The 22,582-nt window shown below is 37.0% G+C and overlaps 5 protein-coding genes across 5 annotated transcripts; 3 read left to right on the forward strand and 2 right to left on the reverse strand.

The window, feature by feature from the left end:
- Window positions 1–4,407: 4,407 nt before the first annotated feature.
- On the forward strand, window positions 4,408–7,389 carry LOC109544103 (transmembrane protein 53). The gene is made up of 5 exons (XM_019914143.2): window positions 4,408–4,729; window positions 5,565–5,772; window positions 5,828–5,980; window positions 6,038–6,169; window positions 6,568–7,389. Exons 1-5 carry the CDS (start codon window positions 4,467–4,469, stop codon window positions 6,736–6,738), a joined length of 927 nt encoding a protein of 308 aa, XP_019769702.1. The 5' UTR covers window positions 4,408–4,466; the 3' UTR covers window positions 6,739–7,389.
- Window positions 7,390–7,932: 543 nt separating this feature from the next.
- On the forward strand, window positions 7,933–14,797 carry LOC109544056 (DNA-directed RNA polymerase I subunit RPA1; the record flags this gene model as incomplete). The annotated part of the gene is given in 27 exon segments (XM_019914073.2): window positions 7,933–8,332; window positions 8,388–8,511; window positions 8,571–8,821; window positions 8,878–9,055; window positions 9,114–9,258; window positions 9,319–9,488; window positions 9,547–9,735; window positions 9,799–9,912; window positions 9,973–10,164; window positions 10,230–10,319; window positions 10,378–10,487; window positions 10,598–10,843; window positions 10,917–11,096; window positions 11,160–11,370; window positions 11,429–11,820; window positions 11,913–11,961; window positions 12,022–12,192; window positions 12,250–12,474; window positions 12,543–12,719; window positions 12,778–13,052; window positions 13,107–13,265; window positions 13,362–13,488; window positions 13,577–13,676; window positions 13,740–14,067; window positions 14,122–14,197; window positions 14,255–14,444; window positions 14,604–14,797. Coding segments are annotated over 27 exon segments (4,743 nt in total). The 3' UTR covers window positions 14,717–14,797.
- A 113-nt stretch (window positions 14,798–14,910) lies between these two features.
- Window positions 14,911–18,459, reverse strand: LOC109544057 (prostatic acid phosphatase). The gene is made up of 3 exons (XM_019914074.2): window positions 18,152–18,459; window positions 17,917–18,015; window positions 14,911–16,207 (listed from the first exon to the last, which is right to left on the reverse strand). The coding sequence occupies exons 1-3, from the start codon at window positions 18,236–18,238 to the stop codon at window positions 15,149–15,151; spliced, it is 1,245 nt and encodes a 414-aa protein (XP_019769633.1). The 5' UTR covers window positions 18,239–18,459; the 3' UTR covers window positions 14,911–15,148.
- Window positions 18,460–18,692: 233 nt separating this feature from the next.
- LOC109544091 (required for meiotic nuclear division protein 1 homolog) lies at window positions 18,693–20,332 on the forward strand. The gene is made up of 5 exons (XM_019914131.2): window positions 18,693–19,175; window positions 19,228–19,427; window positions 19,479–19,664; window positions 19,721–19,907; window positions 19,971–20,332. Exons 1-5 carry the CDS (start codon window positions 18,798–18,800, stop codon window positions 20,130–20,132), a joined length of 1,113 nt encoding a protein of 370 aa, XP_019769690.1. The 5' UTR covers window positions 18,693–18,797; the 3' UTR covers window positions 20,133–20,332.
- Window positions 20,333–20,725: 393 nt separating this feature from the next.
- Window positions 20,726–22,071, reverse strand: LOC109544092 (brachyurin). The gene is made up of 4 exons (XM_019914132.2): window positions 21,921–22,071; window positions 21,631–21,860; window positions 21,322–21,572; window positions 20,726–21,101 (listed from the first exon to the last, which is right to left on the reverse strand). Exons 1-4 carry the CDS (start codon window positions 21,984–21,986, stop codon window positions 20,800–20,802), a joined length of 849 nt encoding a protein of 282 aa, XP_019769691.1. The 5' UTR covers window positions 21,987–22,071; the 3' UTR covers window positions 20,726–20,799.
- Window positions 22,072–22,582: the final 511 nt, after the last annotated feature.

A 22,582-nucleotide genomic window follows, 5' to 3' on the forward strand; every position in this document is an offset into this window, starting at 1 on the left:
TCAGGCATCGAACTCGCGGGCTCCAAACCACTAATCAACTCGTTTCGCAGTTCGTCCATCGTGCGGGCTGCAATTTTGCCAAATTCAAGCATATTAGAGGATTCAGTTTTACGGATCAAACATACATTAACGAGACGAAAGGAAAATCATATTCACAATTCTATTGAAAATCGTCCGACATCTTCAATACATAATAGGATACTCGATAAAGACCAACAGACATTTGAAATAAAGTTTGATTTTTGTACGCTTGATTCATTTAGAAATCCGGATACTACAAACCGCGTAGGAAATTAAACCCAATGGCAGCTTTTACCAATAATTCGATGAAATCTTGTGATTTTATGATTGATGTTCCTGACGAGTGGTTCYTCAATGCTGATGGCACAATTCTSGAAGAATATTAACAACGATGCGATCACACGCATTGAACCACCCATTTGCAAATTTTATTTTTTTTGTCTGGCTCGGATGATTGGAAGGTTTTCGTTTCGCATTTTCGTTGTGGGAATATTGTTCTAACTGAGAAACAGGATTTGACTGTATTTCATTCAATTGATATTGAAACTTTAGTTCAAACTTTATGGCAAATATTTAATTTTCAATTTACTGTTGCTTTCTATCCGAAACAGGATTCGATATATATATATAAATAATCTTTATTTCATACAGAAAAAGGCTATCGACCCAATCGGTCTTTCGGCCCTTGTTTAGTACATATGTGTCTTAGCCTAGCTTATTCTAAAATTAATTCCTATTCCTAACACTCGTATATATAATTCAGCTATAAAAAAAGTAAAAAAATAAAAATTCTTGGCTTACAAAACAAACAGATCTTAGTCCTTAGTTCAGTTGCGTTTGTAGGTGTTCTAGTAAAGTATCTGTTGGGGTACGAAAACAGGAGTGTTTTGTCGGTCTTGTGAGGCAAAGGGGATTCAGTATGGTCCAGTTGTGGGGGTTGTTTGTCCATTTGATCTGTAAGTGTATTAGTCTTTCCGAAATTTTTGTCATGTTTGTGCGTTCGTATAGTAGTTGGTTGGAAGGGTTGTGCAGTGGGTTTTGGGGGTGCCTTATTCGTGTTATTAGTCTTAGTGCAATTTGTTCTGTTGTTTGTACGTATCATTTTGTCCTTTCCGTTCGTTTTAGTATGCATTTTTCCATTATCCGGATTACTATTACTAGGAAAAATCACGAAATGTCTTATCAATATTATCTTACACAAATTACAGTAATCACAGAGCATTATTAATCACCACATTACGCAATTTTACCGGAATATTGCTATAAAACCCGATAAAATCAAGCAAAATGAAACAGTTCCACAATGTTGGCGAATTAGTTAAGTTGTGAAAGTGCGGAGCCAATCGATATCACATTACCAAGATGCAGCTGGACGGTGAGAGTACATATTGGAATGAGTTTAATTGTTTTCCAAATTCTGGAGTCCTGGAAGATCTGAGAAGTCGCAACTCCCATATATTAACAAGAAGAAAGAAAAAGCGCAAGAAGAATTCTCTTAGCATTGATACTGGTGAAAATTAACTCAAAGATAAAGAGCCTAATGGTGAGTTTCGATGGAAACCCGCAATCCTGCTGTCCATTTATGATCGATGTTCAAGACAACTGGAACATGGGTGCTGATGGGTCAGTAATGGAAGAATACTAGTGGATCAACTGGACTGAAAAGGTATGTTTGCCGTCCAAAGTGAACAATAATTCAATAAGATGTCCCATGTGAAGGTGAATTTCAGTTATTATAGAGTTACAGAACAATGTAACATTAGTTCTAGAAATGTTTATTGTAATAATTGCAATTGCGTTATTAATCAAATATGTTTCCTACGAATTGCACCATTATGAAACATTTGTTGTAGTAGATTTTTAACCGTTATCGAGTGTAAAATACTATTATGTTATAGACTTATATAAGTGATAACTGCTTAGAAATACAAACGAATGTAAAATGTTGTACATAACTAAATGTTATTATTGGATATTCCAACTACTATAATTATAATGAAAGGGATTTTCGATAGCAAAAAAACTTTATTGCTATAATAATAATATTGAATATGCACAAGAATGTTAATTTTAAGAAACTTGAAATCATTTGTAGAAGTAACACAAGTTTATAATAATATTGGATATAATAAATTTAGTTGAACACTAACAAATTTGATATTAGGACTATGGAAGCCCTTAGATTGGGATTAGTACTAAGGAAATCCTATGTTCAGAAATACACAAACTTGTATAGTAAGACTCCGGATAGTATAATTAGTGTAAGCAAGTTAAATCAGTTATCCCAAAATGTAAACGAACATCTCTTTAAAGAAAAAAATGAGAGACGTTACCTTTTATGCCCTGATTAGCTCAGTCTAGTTTGTAAGGAAATATATTTGTTAACTGTAAACCCTGATATCAGTTATGTAACTGCTCACAGGTCAGAATATATATTTTTTTAAATAATAAAGTATTATGGAATGGAATGTTTGCTTTGTTTTTTCAGAATTAGGTTACTTGTAACAGATTTTTAGTGGCGCCCAAAGACTATATGACTCGCAACGATTCGAATCCTCAGGACCATTTTGATTTGGTTTATCTGGCATACATAGGCGAAACATATGATAAAATTAATTTCTTGTAAATGGTTAACGAAAAATTGAAAGGTTTGAAAAATATTTATACTTATGTATTTTTCAAACCTTTCAATTTTTCGTTATACTATAATTCAAAATTATTGACGGTGTCCTTTTTATAGTCTCATTAACTAAAAAAGACGGGATTTACCCTATTCCAATATATTTATTTTCGACTCATAAAAGTTGGTAAGTTTTGATGTTTGTCTGTTTCATGAAATAAACGGTTATTCGTCAACAATCCTATAATTGCTATTCGATGCTTGTTTCAACCATACATGTATGGATTTATGAATGGATTCATTTTAATGTCAATTATTTTGTTTTTCATTGTTTGAACGGGATCGTTAATAGCCACTGTCTTCAAAGCAAAACAAGCGATTTCCGATAAAACATCTTCCCTGAATTTGAATTTTAATGAAAAAATATGATATACTTAAGCATTAGTTAAGATAGAAATGTAATCGACGCATCGAAAAATAATACGCATTAAAAATAAACACTTTTGCAAGAGCCTCACGAGAGTCTTGGTCTTGTTCTTGCTTTCTTGCATATATAAAATTTGGCAAATAGACGTATATATTTATTTCCAGTTTATTGCGTGAATGTAATGCTTCTGCAGCTATATTTTTCATACAAAAAGTCCAGATCATGAAAGTGCTCTAAACAGGCCACATGTATTGGAGGCGGTAAAAATAAAATCGCAATTTGCATTAAATTGAATGTAGAGAAAAATTACTAAAACAGAGGAGAATATATTATTATCAAGTCGAAACATTTAGCAAATGTACCGGTATTTACCGGCAGCCGTATCTTTTGAAATATCTACTTCATAAAGGACCAAACAACCTTCTAATTTTATCAGAAAAATAATGTCGCTAATCCTATTACAGAGACATTAAAACGAAGTTGAAGAATGTTTGAAGAAGTCGAATGTTTTGTAGTGACTCAACGATCAGATTTTAATCCAGATTTTTCTACTACAATATTAAATAATTTCTAAACACTGTGAAAAAATGTGTCAAATCTTTAGATTGGATCGAAAATACTTCGTTATTACATATGGGGCTTCCATAGTGACTGGTCAGGTAAAGATAGAATTTGCCTTCGATTTCTCATCGCAAGAGCAAAGCAATTCCAATGGATCCACGGCTCAGAAACACGGAAAATTCTTCAACCAACAATTTTTTAAATATTTTGATTTTTCTGTAGTCTTGTGGTGTTTTTTCTTTCTTTCGGATATCTACATAATAATCTTTCTAATAACTTTAATTATTTAAACTCATGACTAGTGATGAGGAAAGCAAGACCCATATGGTATATACCAAGACTTGTTTTGCATACATAGTCTTGTTTTTGGTCTTACTAACCAAAAGCCAGTCCTGGTTTTGCTTTTTTGCAAAGATGAAGATCAGTCTCGCTCATCAATATCTAATACTTATGAATCTAGCGTAATTGTTTATATTTTAAGAACAATGAGTAATGTCGAACCGCGTGTCTCGTCTATCTATGCGCGTAGATAAAATGTGAATCCAGAATGTTCTATTATCCTGAACATTGAGTGAAAAATTGCGCAATATTGGGATTGAATCGTAAATGGATTACGTTTTGGTTTCTACAGATATTTAATGTTTTTATCATTATAAATTGTTTATAAATGTTATTATAAATAAGAAGATGAGATGTTTCTTACGGCTTCTTTAATACTTTAACACTACGCAATATCTGCCAGACCATGAATAAATTAACATTAGAAACGTTTTCCTATAAAAATTTCCAAATGCTAAAATAGTAACTTTAAACAGTAATCACGGTTTAGGCAACGTCATGGCAAACCGAAATCGATCGTCCAGAATTCAGTTTATGGCAGGCGCAAAACAGTTTCGCTCAAAAATGGCTGCTGCAGTCGATAGTCTGGATTATTACCTCACATTCCCGAATCCAAACTTCAACTATAACCAGAACAGTGCGGAATCCGACTATGTGTTCGTGGTTAACGAGAAGAAAGTGCCCATTATCCTGCTCTTCGGATGGGCTGGATGCAAGGATAAGTACCTGGCAAAGTACTCACAAATTTACGAAGAAAAAGGGTGAGTTTTCCCAATAAACGTGCAAAACTTCTGGAGAAACTTTTTTTTAAACTTCAGTTTGAAACATTGTTATTTGCATACTTGGAGCTGAGATATTTGTCGAATTTTCGACCGGCGTCCTATGAAAATAGTAAATATTATTTTTGCTACTTTATGATGGTTTTCCAAGCATCCAAACTTTGAATGAAATGGGCAGTCAAGTGATAGACGCATTGAAAAGTTTTTAAATTATACAGGGTGACTCAAAATTTGGTTGCATAGTTATAGCTGTTATAGCATGTTCAAGGACAAAAGTTTGGCGGCGTTTGCGGACCTAACTTTTGTCCTTCTTAAAGTCTGGGAATTTGCCGTTAAAAGTATAAAACATATGCTCACCCTGTATATAGGATTATTTAAAAATAGTGTTATTCAAGTGGCAGAGCTAAAATTATAGGTGAAAAAAAAACAGAAGAACACACCAAAGAAGAGCAAAAATAAATTGTTCCAAATCCAATAGAAAATTAATGTTGAAACAGTCAACTCCCAGTAAATTCAAACGAAAATGTGGAATACCTATCCGTCTCCCAAAAGTTTATGAAACCACCAAAAAACGATTAGCACATATGTGATATTTCGACGCACTTATGTGATACCAATATAATTTTTCTGTATTTTACCGAGAATATCAATACATTTCATTGGATTTAATCGATATTGCCTGAGCCTGAGCAATTTTTAAGATTAGGATAATACCTTATTAAGTGTTGATAAAACCTCTTGTTGTACATCAGGCATAAAACTAGATAAGATTTCGTGAGTTTTCTATGAGTGCCAACGTAGCTTATTGGGTTTTAAGGTTGATAACTCTCCGCTACACTGCGCCAGTGAAATGGCTCTTCATGAAGAGACACCAAATGGTCTCAATCGGGCAGAAGCTAGTAAAACTGCTTTTCGAGCTGAACTTCGAAAATCACCCAATTATAGTGCATTGCTTTTCAAATGGTGGAGCGTTCCTGTACCAGAATTTCTCATATGCCATCGAAAAACATGACAAATCCTTAGAGGTCAGTAAATCCGTAATCACAATCGATTGAGGAGAGTTTGATCAATTTTTTATAGCTTCAAGGGGTGGTTTTTGACTCCGCCCCAGGCAGGAGAAGAGTGACAAGCCTGTTTCGAGCTCTAACAGCCATAGTGGAAGGCAATTTTTTGTACAACTTTTCCCTGTCGTTTTTCATGACAATGTTTTTATCGGCAGTTTGGCTTTATGAGGTAGGTATGTGTGTTATCGGGGCGAATTTATCACTGTTCATATGACGGTTTCGGTAGGTTATCACCAACCAGATTTTCTCCAGAGATAATGAACACGCAAACAATCCGTTCGAGAATCTGAAAAAGGAGCGGAACCGATGTCCTCAATTGTTCATCTACTCCAAAAATGATGATCTAATACCACATACAGTAAGTGTTGGTTAACAAAGTTATTTTGAAAACATTTTCATAATGTTGAATAAAAAAATCAAAATTTCAACGTTTTTCATCTCTCAATAGATACGTACAGGCCAAAATTGTCAATTTCAAGTTAAGGTTTATATTTTCTTATTTGACAGAGATATAGAAAAATGTTTCATGCTTCTTTATAATGATTGTTGAATAATCTGCCGTTTTCAGAATAAGTATGCGGGTTCAGGCAAAAAGTTAACAGGCCTTAGTTAATTTTTTTAAATATTATAAATAATATTTTTAATATAAAATTTTAACTTTACTAGTTTCTCTACGCTTTATATCAGAAAATATTCTTTTGTTGAAAAAAAAATCCTTTAAAAACCCCTAAATAATGGCATTATTTGTTATTTTAGGATGTGGAATGTTTTGCAGCCTATCGAAAAAAATTAGGCGTGGACGTAACAACAATTTGCTACGAAAATAGTTTACACGTGAAACATTTGCCGGAAAACCGCGAGAGTTACGTAACTGGAGTGTTCCAATTTGTGAATAAATGCCTGAACGGTATAAACAACATCAATTAACTTTTGAAGGAATTGCGCCCTGAATTTTGCCAGAGTAACTTTCATTGCAAATAGTAACTCAAAATTATAAAAGTATGTTGGTTTAGATCAGCAATGCACAATATTAATTTACATTCGAAATATCGGTTGAGAAGTTTTCTCCGGGCTTATAAGTCTTGGAGATGTCCAACGCAAATGTGAACGAGACACCAGAAAAACACTCCAATCGCCACTGCTTGTCAGGCCCGAAAACTGCTCAATCGAGTGCGATTTTGAGCATCATTTCCTTTAAATCCTGTATGAAACTGATGCAATGTGTACATAAAAGTTAAACTTATTCTATTGAGCCCTAAATCTTATTAAAAAGATAAGTATTTTTAAGTAGCACAAACTATCGTTATTGTATGTATCTACACAAGTATAACCGTTGCGAATATAGAAAAATATCGCTATTTAAACGACACAGCAACTTTACCCAGCAGCAGTTCATTTTATCAGGACTGTAAGTAAGTATATTTTTGTTGATTGGCTTCTGTGATAGTTAATCTTTGGATAAGGTAAAATGAATTTACGTTAAAATTTGGATTGTGATACTGATATTTAAATGAAGAAAGATTATTTAAGTAATGTAGAAAACTACTTGCTAATATAAAGATTAATTAGATTTTTCTACTAAACGTGTCTTACTTTTCCTTTGCCTTATAAATGAAATTCTGCACTATCAATGTGACTGTACCTAATTATTTCTAGGAATTTTCGACTTGCGATATTTAAGCTACAAATACGACTTGGCAAATTGAAACCTCGATATTTCATGAACCGATGAGGACCCAGAAAAAATGAAAATAATTATTTTATCTTAAAATTCCAGCGGAAACTTTCTATTTTTTCGGTTATACGGGAAAGTACTAACTTGTTTCAGTTAGACTAATCGGACTACCCTTGTATCTTGTGATTATTCACTCATTACCACTTACCTTCCACCATTAAAAATCGACTGATTCGACGAAAAGGCCCGAGGATCAACGACCTTTAAAAATATATAATAATAAACCGATAAATGTTATTGCTTTATGAAACTTAAGTAACATGTTTTGTATTTACTGAATTAAAATTATATTTTATTTTAAATTTTTTGATTGTTCGGTTTTTGGACTCTGACGGAGGTTTTTGGAACCCAAAGCAGAAATATACGGCAACATCGTAATTCGGACTTCTCATAGAGGTTATGTTTATTTGTTATCGGCGCTCTTAACTGAAATTAACGTTGAATGTGCTTTATTTTAACTATTCTTTAAGGGAAAGTTGAAAAAAACGCGAAAATTCGCCAGGTTTAAAATACATGAGCACCGCACAAGTAGCACTAAAATTTACAGTTGTTGCTGTTGAAACCTAACCCTAGGTGCATACTCAAGAAGCACGTTTTCAGGGCTCAGGGCTACATTTAGGCAAATATGTCTACGTGTGCTCCGCCCCGGCACATTGAGGCCGCAAGCGTTAAATTCTCTGTACTCACTGAAGAGGACGTGAAGAAAATAAGCGTTTTTCAAATTGTGACTCCTCTAACTTTGGATTCCTTGGGCCACCCTGTAGTAGGGGGGCTGTACGACAACAGGTAAGCACTGAGCTGGTTTATTGTGTTCTTTAACCAACACTTGTATTGTTTAAAGATTGGGACCCTCAACAGACAGAAACCAGCCGTGTGGCACTTGCAGCAAAAACAGCACCTTATGTCCCGGGCATTTTGCCTATATCGATTTACCGGTGCCCTGTGTGAACCCCCTTTTCCATAAGGTATGACAAGGTGCCTAATCATCGAATACATTGTATTGACTTTTTTATTTTCCTTTTAGGTGGTCGGCACTATTTTGAAGCTATCGTGCTTGAGCTGCCATCAAATGCAATTATCTAAAGAAAGCCGCGCAAAAATTGAGAACCTAAAACAAACAGAGCACAGTGACTGGGACCTGATTCAGATGGAAATTGTTAAAATAATTCTAGATGAAGCAAAGGCCGGCACGTTTTGTATGCATTGCAAGACCCCTTTGAATAAAATTCAAGTACTGGCCAAAAGAATTCTAATGATTTGCAGGAAAAATGACAGGTAAAACCTGAGCTTTTAAAGTACTACGGAAATATTTTACGTAAAAACTGTTCCAGCCAAGCCGATGGATCCAGATTGAAAATCAAGGAAATGGAATCCAAATATATTAATCCATCGCAGTCGCAATGTTTCCTAAGGGACATATGGGACGCCGAAGAAGATTTGATCAAATACATGGTCCCTATTTTAAACGATGTTAAGCTTCCTCATCCCACCGATGTCTTTTTCTACAAGGTAAATCGTCTTAGGGAAATTAAAACCTCAGATTAATTGACTAATATAATTTATCTAGGTTGTTCTTGTTCCGCCACCCAATGTCCGACCGCTCAACTATCTAAATGGCAAAGTGATTGAAAACACACAAACCAATATGTACAAGGACCTGGTAACCAATGCCCTAGTAATGAATCATTTGATTCGAGTCGTCCAGAAAAAAGGCATGGTTATTTCAAGCCCTGAAAATCGCTTCTGTTTTAATTGTCGGTTTGAAATTGCAGGAAATTTGGGCGTTTTGGACTCCAAAGAATCCATGGAGTTTTATTTGGCTGCCCGAGGCAGCACGCCAGTTGAAAAACTGAACAACTGTTGGGAAGATTTGCAAGGGAATGTTAATGACCTGTTGTCGAAGGAATCAAGGAACAATAAAGGAGGAATGGGTCTAAAACAGGTCTGGACTCTGATGGCGAAAGAAGCGCAGGAAAATTGATATTGAGGAGTATTTTTAGATCATCGAAAAAAAACAAGGGATCATTAGACAGCACATGATGGGGAAACGTGTTAACTTCGCAGCAAGATCAGTTATCACACCAGATCCCAATTTGGATGTCAGTGAAGTCGGTGTTCCCGAAGTATTTGCGAAAAAATTAACTTGTCCTGTACCTGTTACGCCATGGAATGTTGAACATTTGCGACAAGTATGTATACTTTGCGGTCACATGTCGCATAGCCTGGGAATAATAATTCAATATTATTTACAGCTAGTGAAGAACGGTCCTGATGTGCACCCAGGCGCCGTTTTGGTTGAAATGGAGGATGGAAGCATTACCAAGATCAATCCGCTGAACAAAGTTCAACAAGACGGCTTGTTGAAGGTAGAAATTTAAATTATTACTCGCCTAAATAAACCGGTAATTTTTTTCTTTGAAATTTAGATGCTTCTTACACCTCACCATTCAAGTAGGCCTGGTTTTCAAGGCATCAAAATAGTCCATCGGCATTTACAAAACGGCGATGTTTTGTTACTAAACAGGCAGCCTACGTTGCACAAACCCTCAATCATGGCTCACCGAGCCCGGATTTTAAAAGGGGAGAAAACTTTGAGGCTGCATTATGCAAATTGCAAGGTAACAATGGAAAGTACTTTGATAGTTTGTAATTATATTAAATGTTGTTTGTTTGTTTGTTCAAGGCGTATAATGCTGATTTTGACGGCGACGAAATGAATGCCCACTTTCCACAAGACGAAGTCGCTCGTAGCGAAGGATACAACCTTGTTGAGGTAAACTCCCTAATCTAGGTCAAGTTCAGTTTATTTATCCATGTTTTATGCGCTTCAGGTGGCTCAACAGTATCTTGTACCTAAGGACGGAACACCGCTAAGTGGCCTAATTCAAGATCACATGATTGCTGGGGTCAAACTCTCATTACGGGGCAGATTCTTCAACAGGTAGAGTATTTTCATCAACACTTTGAAATATTTGTTGAATTCAATTCCAGCAGTCAGTTGCTGAAAGCCTTTCTGCATCTGTTTTAACAGCACTAATTTTTTTTCTTTAGATCTGATTATCATCAGCTAGTTTTCCAGGCCCTTTCCCATAAAACCGAGAGAATTGATCTCCTACCGCCAGCTATAATAAAACCTTTGCAACTATGGTCGGGAAAACAAATTTTGTCCACGGTGATCATAAATATTCTACCAAAAGGCAAAGTGCCCATTAATTTGAAAGCGGGAACAAAAATTTCCGCAAACGCTTGGCAAAAATATCCTCCCAGGAAATGGAAAGCCGGTGGAAGCCCATTTGAGTAAGCTAATTCTGTATTCTAGGAAGTTATGGGAAAATACCCGGTCTGTTTAAGTATGCATTTTTTCCTTTAGGAAACCGAACGAAATGAGTGAGGCAGAAGTGATTATTCGCAAAGGAGAACTATTGTGTGGAATTCTAGATAAGACTCACTATGGCGCAACCGCTTACGGGTTGATCCATTGCATTTACGAATTATACTGCGGAACTTATGCTATAAGGCTGCTCAGTTCTTTAGCCAAGTTATTTACTAGGTAATGTATTGCGGATTTGATTTCTTTTTATTAATAAGATCTGATATAACTGGGCTCTTTCAGCTTTCTTCAACTGGAGGGTTTTACTTTGGGTGTTCATGATATATTAACGGTAAGAAAGGCAGATCGAAAGAGAAAAAAAATAATTGAAGAATCCAGACGAATTGGGAAAGATGTAGTTTCAAAAGCGCTGGGCATCTCAGCAGATGCCAGCTTGGAAGAAATGACTTTAAGAATTGAAGAACAGTGCGCACTAGATCCCAAATTTAGACAAGTAGGGAAAATGCCACCTCTAAAAAATATCTATTTTCTCTATGTATGGTTGTTTTTAGATAATCGATCGGGCATATAAAAGCAGTCTGGACTCATATACAAACGCGATAAACAAATGTTGCCTTCCGGCTGGTTTACAGTGCAAGTTTCCTGAAAATAATCTACAGTTAATGGTTCAGTCAGGTGCGAAGGGTTCCACGGTTAACACCATGCAGATTTCCTGTCTTTTGGGGCAAATTGAGCTGGAAGGAAAGCGTCCACCGGTTATGATTTCTGGAAAGAGCCTACCAAGCTTTCCAGTCTTCGAATTTTCTCCACGGGCTGGCGGATTTATCGATGGCCGTTTTATGACCGGTATTCAGCCGCAGGAATTTTTCTTTCACTGCATGGCAGGCAGGGAAGGGCTTATCGATACTGCTGTAAAAACCAGTCGAAGTGGTTACTTGCAACGGTCAGTATAAACAGACAATTTTCGAGTAATACTAAGAAATTTTAAACTAATTGAAATCTTCTCAAAGTTGGGTAATGTTTCTGTTTTTTCAGATGCCTTATTAAGCACTTGGAAGGTCTTCATGTTGGATATGATTTGACTGTGAGTATCACAAGAGGCATTTCCTTGATTAGGGTTTATATTAATGCGAATCATTACTAGGTAAGGAATAGTGATCAGAAAGTAGTGCAGTTTCTCTACGGCGAAGATGGACTTGATATAAGCAAAGCTCAATTTTTCAATGAAAAACGCCTGCAATTTTTAAGCGATAACGAGAAATGTATTGTACAAAAGGACATTTTGAAGCAGTTGACCAGCGATGAGAATCAGCAGGTGAGTTCCTGGATAATTAAAATCGTGAACATTTCAAGTTTACCTTCAACTTTTCAGTTGGTGGAAGAGCACAAAGTAAAGCTTAATTACTGGACAATTAATAATGGATCACCATTAGAAAAACGGCGAATGTCCGCTTTTAACCATTTCGCTTCCGAATGTTCCAAGCAATTTGGGAAAATTTTGAAGTACAAGAAAGTGGTAAAAATGTGGAGAGAAGCCTCTGATGATTTAAAAGATTCGCTCAAAACAGCATTAATTTGTCCAGATCCTGTAAACACTGTAAGTTAGTTGTTATTTGAAAATTCTGCAGTAGGAAAAAATCTATATAGTTTCATGCTTACTTGTAGGTATTCCAACCCGACCATCACTATGGAGTATTGAATGAACGATTGGATTCTTTAATGACTAGTTTTACAGAAGCGAAGAACAGTAAAAATACAAAACGGTTTCAGAAAATGTTTAAACTGAAAGTGATGCAGAGCTTGTGCGCCCCTGGCGAACCTGTTGGATTACTTGCTGCTCAGGTAATAACATTTCAGCAATATTCACTACAAAAGCCTAAATTTGTAATAAACGTTACAGTCGATTGGAGAACCATCAACCCAAATGACACTGAACACCTTCCACTTTGCCGGCAGAGGTGAAATGAATGTAACTTTGGGTATTCCGCGTCTCAGAGAAATTTTAATGATGGCTTCAAAAAACATAAAAACTCCGTCTATGGAAATTCCGTTTCAACCCGTGTTTAACTTGGAAGTGCGAGCTAAAGACCTGAGAAAAATCCTCACCAGAGTCGTGCTCGCCGATGTTTTGGAGAGGGTCGATGTCACGGTTAAGTTAGTGATACACCCAATAAGGTATAATTTCTGAATTAAATTTAAATAGAGTTCAAATGCAAAGTATTGTGTTAGGAAACATCAGTACACATTAGCTTTTCACATCCTTCCGCCAAACTGCTATGATGAAGAATACAAGGCTTCAACAAAATCCATACTAAAGCATATAAAGAAAGTGTTTTTTAAGGCGTTGTTTGTAAGCATTGGCAAAGTGTCGAAAATTAAATCGAATTTGTAAGTACTTTAGCAAATTTACGTATATTGTTTTGCTTATCTATTATCTCAATGGCAAATGGAATGAGTTTAAATTAATTCATCTATCACTATTAGGGTTACCATGGAAAATGACCCAAAAGTTAACTTAGGTGGAGATAATGAGAGCGATGATGAAGGACCAAGAACAAAAGGCAAGAAAACAAATGCAGCTGGAAATGAAGAAGACAGTTCTGATGATGAGGTAAGTAATTATTAGGCACTTGATTATTTCACAAGTTCTCTGGCATTTAAAAAAACAGTTTTTTAATTAAAAACTATCTCTTAAATAGTTGGAAGATGATGAAAATGCGAAGCTAGCGTCTAAACATGCCGAGAGGAACGAGGATCAAGAACCAGAGGACGAAGACGAGCGAAGATACGCAGCAAGTGGTATGAAACATTGCTAATTTCTATGCCATAAGTGAAACGCTACAACTGAAACGACCTTTTTAGATGAAGAAGGTGACGACGCGGATAATAACCCGTCGACAGAATCGGCAGTAGCTGGCGACTCTGTAGTTGAAAATTACTCGTTTGCTGAGGGCTACAAAGAAGACAGAAAGCGCTGTTTTTGTGAACTCACATTCAGCTTACCCATGAGCTACAAAAAGCTCGACTTGACGGCTATTCTGCGAGATGTGGCAAGCAAGAGTGTGGTTTGGGAAACCCCCAACATTAAACGCGCCTTCAGCTACATGAAAGACCAAGAGTATATTCTCAAAACGGATGGCATTAATGTGGCCGAGATGTTCAAGTATCATGATCTACTTCAATTGAACCGGTGCGTTTATTTAATAATTTTACCTCAGCTAGATCTGAACTATAATCATTTCAGGCTTCACTGCAACGATGTGCATAAAATGGCAGACACGTACGGCATTGAAGCAGCAACAAAGATCATTGTTAAGGAGGTAAAGTTGGAATTGACTGCATAACTCTAGGGTTTTTAAATGGGCTATTTTGTTTAGGTGAAAGATGTGTTCAATGTCTATGGCATCCAAGTAGATCCTCGACATTTATCACTAATAGCCGACTACATGACCACCAATGGAACCTACGAACCAATGAGCCGCAAGGGAATGGAATCGAGTGCGTCTCCGCTACAGCAAATGTCTTTTGAATCTTCGTCGCAATTTCTGAAAGCAGCGACAATCAAAGGTAATTAGGTTTAAGCTGGTCGCGTATTTTACGCACTGTATGAAGGGGACGAATGAAAATAAATATTTGTCTTTTTTGTTGACGCACAATCCATATCGGGCGCGTCTTAAAGAATCGAATAATTTTCAATTTGTGATGAACAACATCTGGGCGTTTTAGGTCGGACGGACAATCTTCAAAACCCTTCCAGCAGTCTGATGCTTGGAAAACCTAACAAAATTGGAACAGGGCTGTTTGACCTTGTTCAAAAACTTCCTGCTCTTCATGTTTAAACGTTGTTTCATTTGGCTTTTTCGAATAATGTTTTGTTATTTGCCTTTTCTAAATGAAAAAATATATGTATGTACATAAAATATATGTGTATTTAATGTACCATCCTTGCACCACAATATACTGACAAGTGATTGTTAAAAACATGTTTTGCATAAATGTAACACGAAAAGGACGTAAAAGTAAACGAGACTCATTTTCGGTAGTAAATTTATTGGCTTTCCTTCACATTGTTTTTTTGTTAAAATCTATGTCGGACAGATTATAAAGATTTTTTTTAAAGAAATGCAACCAGTGTCCAGACTGAACGAAACTCGATGTGAATATGGGTCACTAAAGAAAATCAGATGCACATACACAAGAAGACGGATTTAGGGAAATTTCATTGAATTGTCAGGATAGGATTGTGCAATTTTCAGCGACGCAATTTCAAATTAATTGTATTCGCCAGGCAGTTGAGTGTACAACAACTGAACTGGTCTTCGTCGATTTTTCATTGCTATCGTGGCAAATAATACGATGCTAATAACCATGAAAAACAACACCACAAACATTGCAAAATATGCAATTTTTTGAGCGATAACACTATTACACTCTGACTTCCATTCAGCAACACTAATAGTAATGGGGGCCATAATTTTCTGAAAGGACTGGAAGTCACAGTTGATATCGCATGTTTCGAGTTTAACTGGAAGAGCTTCGGAGGTGTTTTTGTAAAAAATATTCAAATAAGGCGAACCCTGACTAGGTTTATGTAGTTCGAAGATTATGGTTGCCGTGTATGGAGGACAATGATACTCAAACGCTCCCATGGAATTAAGCAAGTTTGCAACGGTGGTGTCATGGGCGGAATACATCAAGAACTTTGGAGAATAGTACTGGGCCCCTTTGGGTGTATCAGTACGATTTTTAAAATAAGTGATTAATTCATTGAAAAAAGGACCGGATTTCAAACGGGCCAGCTTCTCATTAAAAGTCGCCGTGGCAAAGCTTAAAGCCGCCCACGGTTGCATTTTCTTCGGGTAAACTGTATTGGTCCAATTGGGCAATGTGAAATTGTTGGAAGCTTCAATGAAGAGAGTGTTATATAGGTATTCCAGACTTTTGAGAGTACTCACAGTCCTACCCGAATACCTACTCAAATAGGCATACAGATCATGATTTAAACGGTTCACCTTCCAAAAATATTCGCTTTTAAATAAATCTTGCAAATATATATCGTACAAAGGACACGGTTTCTTGGCCGCTAGCACAGCATCCATGTTTTCAGGTATGGAATGTATAGGTATTGGTTGCCATGCCAGGTTATCTTTCCAGACATCGGTGCCAACCGGCGGATAAAGACCAGCCAGATTCGCTTGAGCAGACATCAGAGTTCGATCTACGTCTGTAGATCGAACGTAGATGTCTTTCTCCGAGTACAACCGAGGAAGGAAGTCGACGTATCGTTGTCGGAAGTATTGGCCTAAGTTGTAATGCCGAAGTTTGCCCACCTAGAAAAAGGTTCAGATTCGAATTCGATTGACTGAAAATGGAAAAACCAGAAACACAAATTAGTGCTGCCAGACTTGTGGACGGGGATAACTACTGATTCTTTAAAATGCAACCTTCTTCAACGATTTTACTGATTAAATAAATGAGTGGAGTTAATAAAAGTTGATGTGTTTGTTTAATAATTTTGTTTGTTATATTATCAGGCCTCCGAGAGCTAGTTGATTTTAAATATTGAATATGTTTTATTGAAGTATTCTCATCAATTGGAGTTGAAAACATTGAAGCGTTTGAATACGAAATTTTATGTCGTACAGTAGATCTAGGTGCCATTATCTCATTCTCCCCTTTATTATGTTTTTCCATTCGCGCAATTTTTTTAAAGGAAGTGATACTTAAAAATCAGCAACTGTTTCGATTAGCTTCAAAACTTTATCAGAAGTGCCTTAATGTGTAGCCTTGAGTCGCTTGAAGTTTTAAGTCGCCCTTTGCTTCTGTTGAAAAATTTTAGGAAATATTAGAACTGGCTTACTTTGACTCATGAAGATTGGAAGCTCCTTTTGGCACCAAAAATTAATCACTGTGTATTAGTTTCAAAATTTGATTGGAAGTGCTTGCATGCGTTGTTTTTATTCTGTGGATCAAATGAAATTTTTTTAGAAGCGCTATAAGAAATCAAATTTTGAAAGTTTTTAGTTTCTCACAATCAGTCGATGCATTCAATTTTTTTTTTATACAAATACTCTAATACATTGTTGTTTCTGGCCTGCAAGTTTAAAGTCGCCATTTACTTTAATTGAAGATTTGCGATTTTCTAGCGTAAACGCTACAAGTGGCTGACTTGTACAAGACGCTACAAGAGGCTAACCAATCGCGACCTGATTATAAAAAACGTTCAAAGTTCACTGCTTAATAAAAAAATAGATAATACAGATAATAAACCGTGTCTCCTAATTGACTATTTGATTTAGGACTAGTATCTTTATGTGGGTGATCAGCATTTAAACTATACAACGTGTTTCATGAGGAAGGGGCATTATTTAAACTACGGATTCTAGGTGGTGTACAAACGATAGACGGAAAATCCTTTATTACTGATTTACAGGGTGTTGAAATTTAATTTAAAAAATGCAAAATAGATTTTCTCAAAACGCATGGAGACGTTTAACGAAATTTCCCAGAGATCAATAGCTACGAAAGACGCGTGTTTTGCAACAAAATAATTTTGATAATTTTTATAAGTGGGGAGCGTACCTGCACTGTATCTCCGAATTTGCTAAAGAAAAATGGCAGGCTACTGTATGTATTTTTAGTGAATGCAATTATTTTTCAAATTCCTTGTATTCCAAATAAAAATTGTTTCTTGCATTTTTTTAATTTGACAAGCGGTTGAGGTCTTCGACAAATTCAGTATGTCGTGCAGATACGCACGGCATTGCAAAAATTATAAAAATATTTTATTGCAAAACATGCGTCTTTCTTAGGTATAGATCTCGGACAAATTCCGTTCAATAATCTCCATGCAGTAGAAAGAAATTTATCATTTCGAATTTTTTAAATCTGTAACGAAAGCATTTTTGGGTTATCCCTTATATGGCACACTAGGGGTATTTTCGGACCTAGAATCCGTGGTTAAAATAACGCCCCCCTTTCTCATGAAACACCTTGAATAAATTAATCAGGGATAAACAAGAGTAACTAAAGCGCTTACATTTGTTAACATTCCCCAGTCGACTGGCCAATAGGACCGGTTCTTGTAGGGGTCATTTGGATATGGACTCACTGGAGTCCTGTCGCCGTGGCGAAAGACCTAAAAAATAAAAAAGCAGCTGTTCTATAATTATGAACAAAGCATAAACATGCACTGTAAGCAATTGCCTAATAAAATCATAAAATCCGTGATTTCTTCACATAAGGCTATGCAGCTTAAAAAAAAAGCAACTTACTACCACAACTGCGTCCAAATCACTGGAAACAGCAAATGAGGGAGGAAATGCAGCGACAAAAGTGAGGAGGACAAAGAGTTGAAACATTGTTATTAAATAGGATTAGTACGAAAAAATACTCTCAAAAAGATAACACAGCCATCAATAAGTAAGAAACTAGACTAGAGGAAATGCGGAGTTAAAGAGATTTATATTTGGGTACCATATGTTTCGCTCAAACGTGAAACTACCCCAATGTAAACCACCATAACAGTGTTGAATGCTGAATGTATACAAAAATGACAGTTTCATTTGATAATTGCAGGTTATGGTGGTGACCCAATTTCTTAGACTATGAAATTAACTGTACCAAATGCACACGCAAAGAGCTTAAAATCAGCAACTGTGTGAATAAACAAAAACAACTAATAGTGTGCTAATTTAACTGACATTTATATAATATTAAACTTCACTAAAAATACAATGAGTGCAGATAAAATGCCGATATTTCCCCCTTTGAATCTGTTACTGTTCTCGTTCATTACACACCCAAGCTCAGGACGCAGCATCATAGTGCATAGAAGATCACATAACCTCTGTGATCTGTGATCATAACCTCTAGCGAAGAATGTGATTAAAAGTGTTTTAACTTTAATTCAACCAAAACATGTATTTTACCGGCAAATCTCTTCTGCAAATTCGTTCAGCATTTACCACGTTAAAGTCCTTTTCAACCAAACCGTCAATATTCCAGCAAACAGTGAATCGCCTGAAATCCAAATCGCCGGCCCCATTGAAGACTTATTCCATTGCAAATGTATCCAGATTTCTGGCTAGTAGCCCACACGAAAATATCACATCTATCCAAGTGAAAAAGCGGCCCCTGAGAAAGAAGAAAACCGAACTGAGCAGCCCTGGGGTGTTTAATGTGGTGGCATTTGCCACATCTGAAGAGTATAATCTGGAAAGTTTAGTGGAAGGTTTACAAAAGCAGGACTTGTATGAGCCGCAAACTATTCCAAATGCCCATGATGTGGTGCATGGTGTAAGTTGTAAATGTTTGGAGTGTTCAATGAATTCAATCCCACGCATTGTAGCTTGCAAAATATAAAGTCGAGAATGAGCCCCGAGAAATATTCTTCTTTCGAGACGGCGGGGTGGTTTTGTGGAATATCACCGACATGGAGAGCAGCAATGTGCTGAATTTTTTGAAGCCCTATCAACAGGATAGTTATGCGGAACGAGTTGTGCAGGCTGAAAGCGAAATTATGAACTACAAGTATCATACAGAAGCGGCGTAAGTTGTGCTACAGTCTCTCCCTATGGAAATTGCAATGTTTGCTCGTAGAAAGGCAAGTGGTTTGGACAAAGAAGGCAACTTTGTGCTGAGCGCGGATTTGGAAAACGACACTACAAACTTAACTAAATACACCTTTTCAAACGCAATGTTCCTCTCAGTAAAGCTGGGTATATGGGAGGCTTCCCTAGATAAGTACATTGATGAAATTGAAGACGTTACAGACGATCTAAGAAGGTATTTAGCTTCTTGTATTATTCGAGAAGTAAACTAAGATTTATTTAATTGATCAGGGGCCAAAAAATCAACATGACCAGGGAGGAAGTGCTGCGGAAACATGGCGAGCTTTTCGCCCTGAGACATTACCTTAATTTAAGCTCAGATGTGTTGGATACTCCAGACTTTTACTGGGAAAACGAGCAACTGGAAACCTTATATAATCAAGTCTGTGTTTATTTTTGCATTAACAAGCGAAGTAAGGTAAACGTACCATTGATTTATTTACCAGTAAATATTTATGACTGATTGCAATTGCATTCTTAGGTGATGAACGAAAAAATCAACCATTGCGTAGCCCTCATAGAACTACTCTCGCACCATCTCAGCGACAAACATCACGTTCGGTTAGAATGGTTCATAATCATTCTTATTATGGTCGAAGTGCTGTTTGAAATTGTGCATTACATTGATCGGTTTATGCACTAAGTTGCAAAGAAGTGCCTTGCTCTTAATTGGTAAGTGCACTTGGAAGGAGCGATGACGGTATATTGGAAGGTAGATTGGACTTACGGAAATGCGTGCAGCGGAATAAGTGGCATTTATAAATGAGTAAGTAAGTTTAATTAATGATCTTTATTTATGCTAGAGGAAGTGTTGGGTAGCATTTTTAATAAAAGATTTTTTATTGCTACGGAGAGTTTTACTTAAATTTGACCAATATCCCTTTCCTTAGTAAGCAATAGTTGTTGATGTACACATTTACACCTTTCTTTCGGTTTACACACTGTTTGCAAACAGAATTTTTGGCTGGCAGGCCGAGACCTGTAGGAAGGTGCATTGATAGTGAGAATATTGTTCAAGTTCACATATCTTGAAGATAGAAAAAATTGAACTGCTGACACAAAATTCGGCCTTTTTCCAAATGTTGCAGTCAATAAAGACCTTCGAGCGAAAGAAAATAAGGCAATATTTTAGCATTCTATTGGTGAAGAAATCCGATTTTCTGAATCTGAATCACTGTTCTATATGGAAGATATTTCGCAATAAATCAGCACTGGAGATTAATTGAAAACCATAGCTACTTATATAAAGGCGCATATATTCAGTAGAGCATTTTCAACAAAGCAAATATCAATTCATGTGCAATCACAGTTTACACACCAGAGTTGGTGCTGATCCAGTTACGGAAGAAGGAAACTCTTGCGTAGGCAGTTGGGTTTCCGGCAGCGCAAAGTCTGGATCCGAAGGAGACAACACCGACTTCCACACCGCTTACAACCAATGGGCCACCAGAGTCACCATTGCAGGCTCCACGGTTTCCGGCTCCAGAAGTGCAAATGATCTGGTTGGTAATCATGGTTCCGTAGGTGTTTCCACAAACGGCGTTGGTCAAAATTGGCAATTGAACGGTTTTCAATTCAGAGGCGATGGTGTTGCTAGCGTCACTAGTCCTACCTAGAATGAGATAAATAAAATCCAATTAATACAAAATAAGGCACGAGAGTTTATATAAACATGGATGCGCGGAAGTCCAGCTTTGACGCGATACACGTTTGAGGATGCAAGAAAGTTGCGCTGGCAAACGCCAAAAACCGTTTCAGTTCCAAACCCAACTAAGAATGACGCCAATTTTGGATCGACCTGCATCGGACGCTAATAGAATAATCATATTTACCCCATCCGGACAGAACGGCGGTGGATCCAGCAAAGGTACCAGAGGTGGCAGGAGCCAAAGAAACGGCCGAAATTCCGGCTGACCCAACTGGGATGGAGGCGCCCCTAAGAAGAGCGATGTCGAATTGCAAGTTTGCTCTGTCCCATTGAGCGTGAACAATGCGAGCACTGGCGACGATCCTCACTTGAGTGGGCTCGTTCACAGTGGTTCTGGGATTGTGAGCACCAAGGATCAACTGAACGGAGCTGGCTCTAAACAGTCGTAACACAAATAGAGTAAAACCATAGCAATTTTCAACTGAAGACTCACGTATCAACGCAATGAGCTGCGGTCAAAACCCATTCGTTGCTGATGATGGATCCACCGCAGAACCCGGAGTTGTTGATGATAAGAGCGGCTTGGTACGGGAAAGCACCACGGGCAGCAACATTTCCACCGATAATCCTCAGTCCGGATTGGGGAGGAACGTACTCAGCTGGACCGACGGGTTCTACGAAGAGATCCAGGCTTTTGATGTTGTCCCAATCATATCCCAATTCCTGATCAAACAGCAAACCATAAACTATCTTCTAGGTATAATCAAATGGGCAAAGCCTTACCTCAACTTCTTCGGCAGCGGCGAAGGCACTGAGGAGGCAAACGAAGGCAACTGCGGCGAATTTCATCTTGGCACTCACAAGGCTACCAAACTGTAAATTTGTGCCTTGATGGGTATGTTTTTATACAAAAGATCTTTGACGTTGTTTGGTTTCGTTTTCGGATTAGATTAGGGCTCAGTTGTTTTATTGCTAATCTATCAAATTCTTTAGTTAATCCTATTGCTACTGTTTTAATTTCTAATCATTCATCTAATCGCATCGGAAATTCCAGTGTAAATGGAGCGCTTTGAACTGGAATCTACGTGAGTGAATGGGCTTCACTTACATGTTCTGTTGCTTTCATATTGGAATTCTATGCAAAAAATGAAAATTTTGAACTAAATTAACAGCAAACATCACTCTTTCATTTATCTAGTCTCTGAAGAAATAATTGTCCAATTTCGACCAACACAATCGCGAAATAGAGAACCCAGTCAAGGGCGGATCCAGGGGGGGGGCGGTCATGGGGGTCATGACCCCCCCATTCAATTCTCTATCCAACGATGCCAAAACGAATTCTGTGGCTCAAATGGTTCTTGATAAACTTCGAAAAAAGCAGCGTCATGTTCAAGTGGATTTTGCAACTCAAAAAAAACCACGCAAATCTAAAACTTCTTGAATTC

Source organism: Dendroctonus ponderosae, unplaced genomic scaffold (assembly GCF_020466585.1).
Source record: "Dendroctonus ponderosae isolate FM_Combo_2020 unplaced genomic scaffold, Dpon_F_20191213v2 Dpon_F_20191213_4, whole genome shotgun sequence".
Classification (NCBI taxonomy): Eukaryota; Metazoa; Arthropoda; class Insecta; order Coleoptera; family Curculionidae; genus Dendroctonus; species Dendroctonus ponderosae.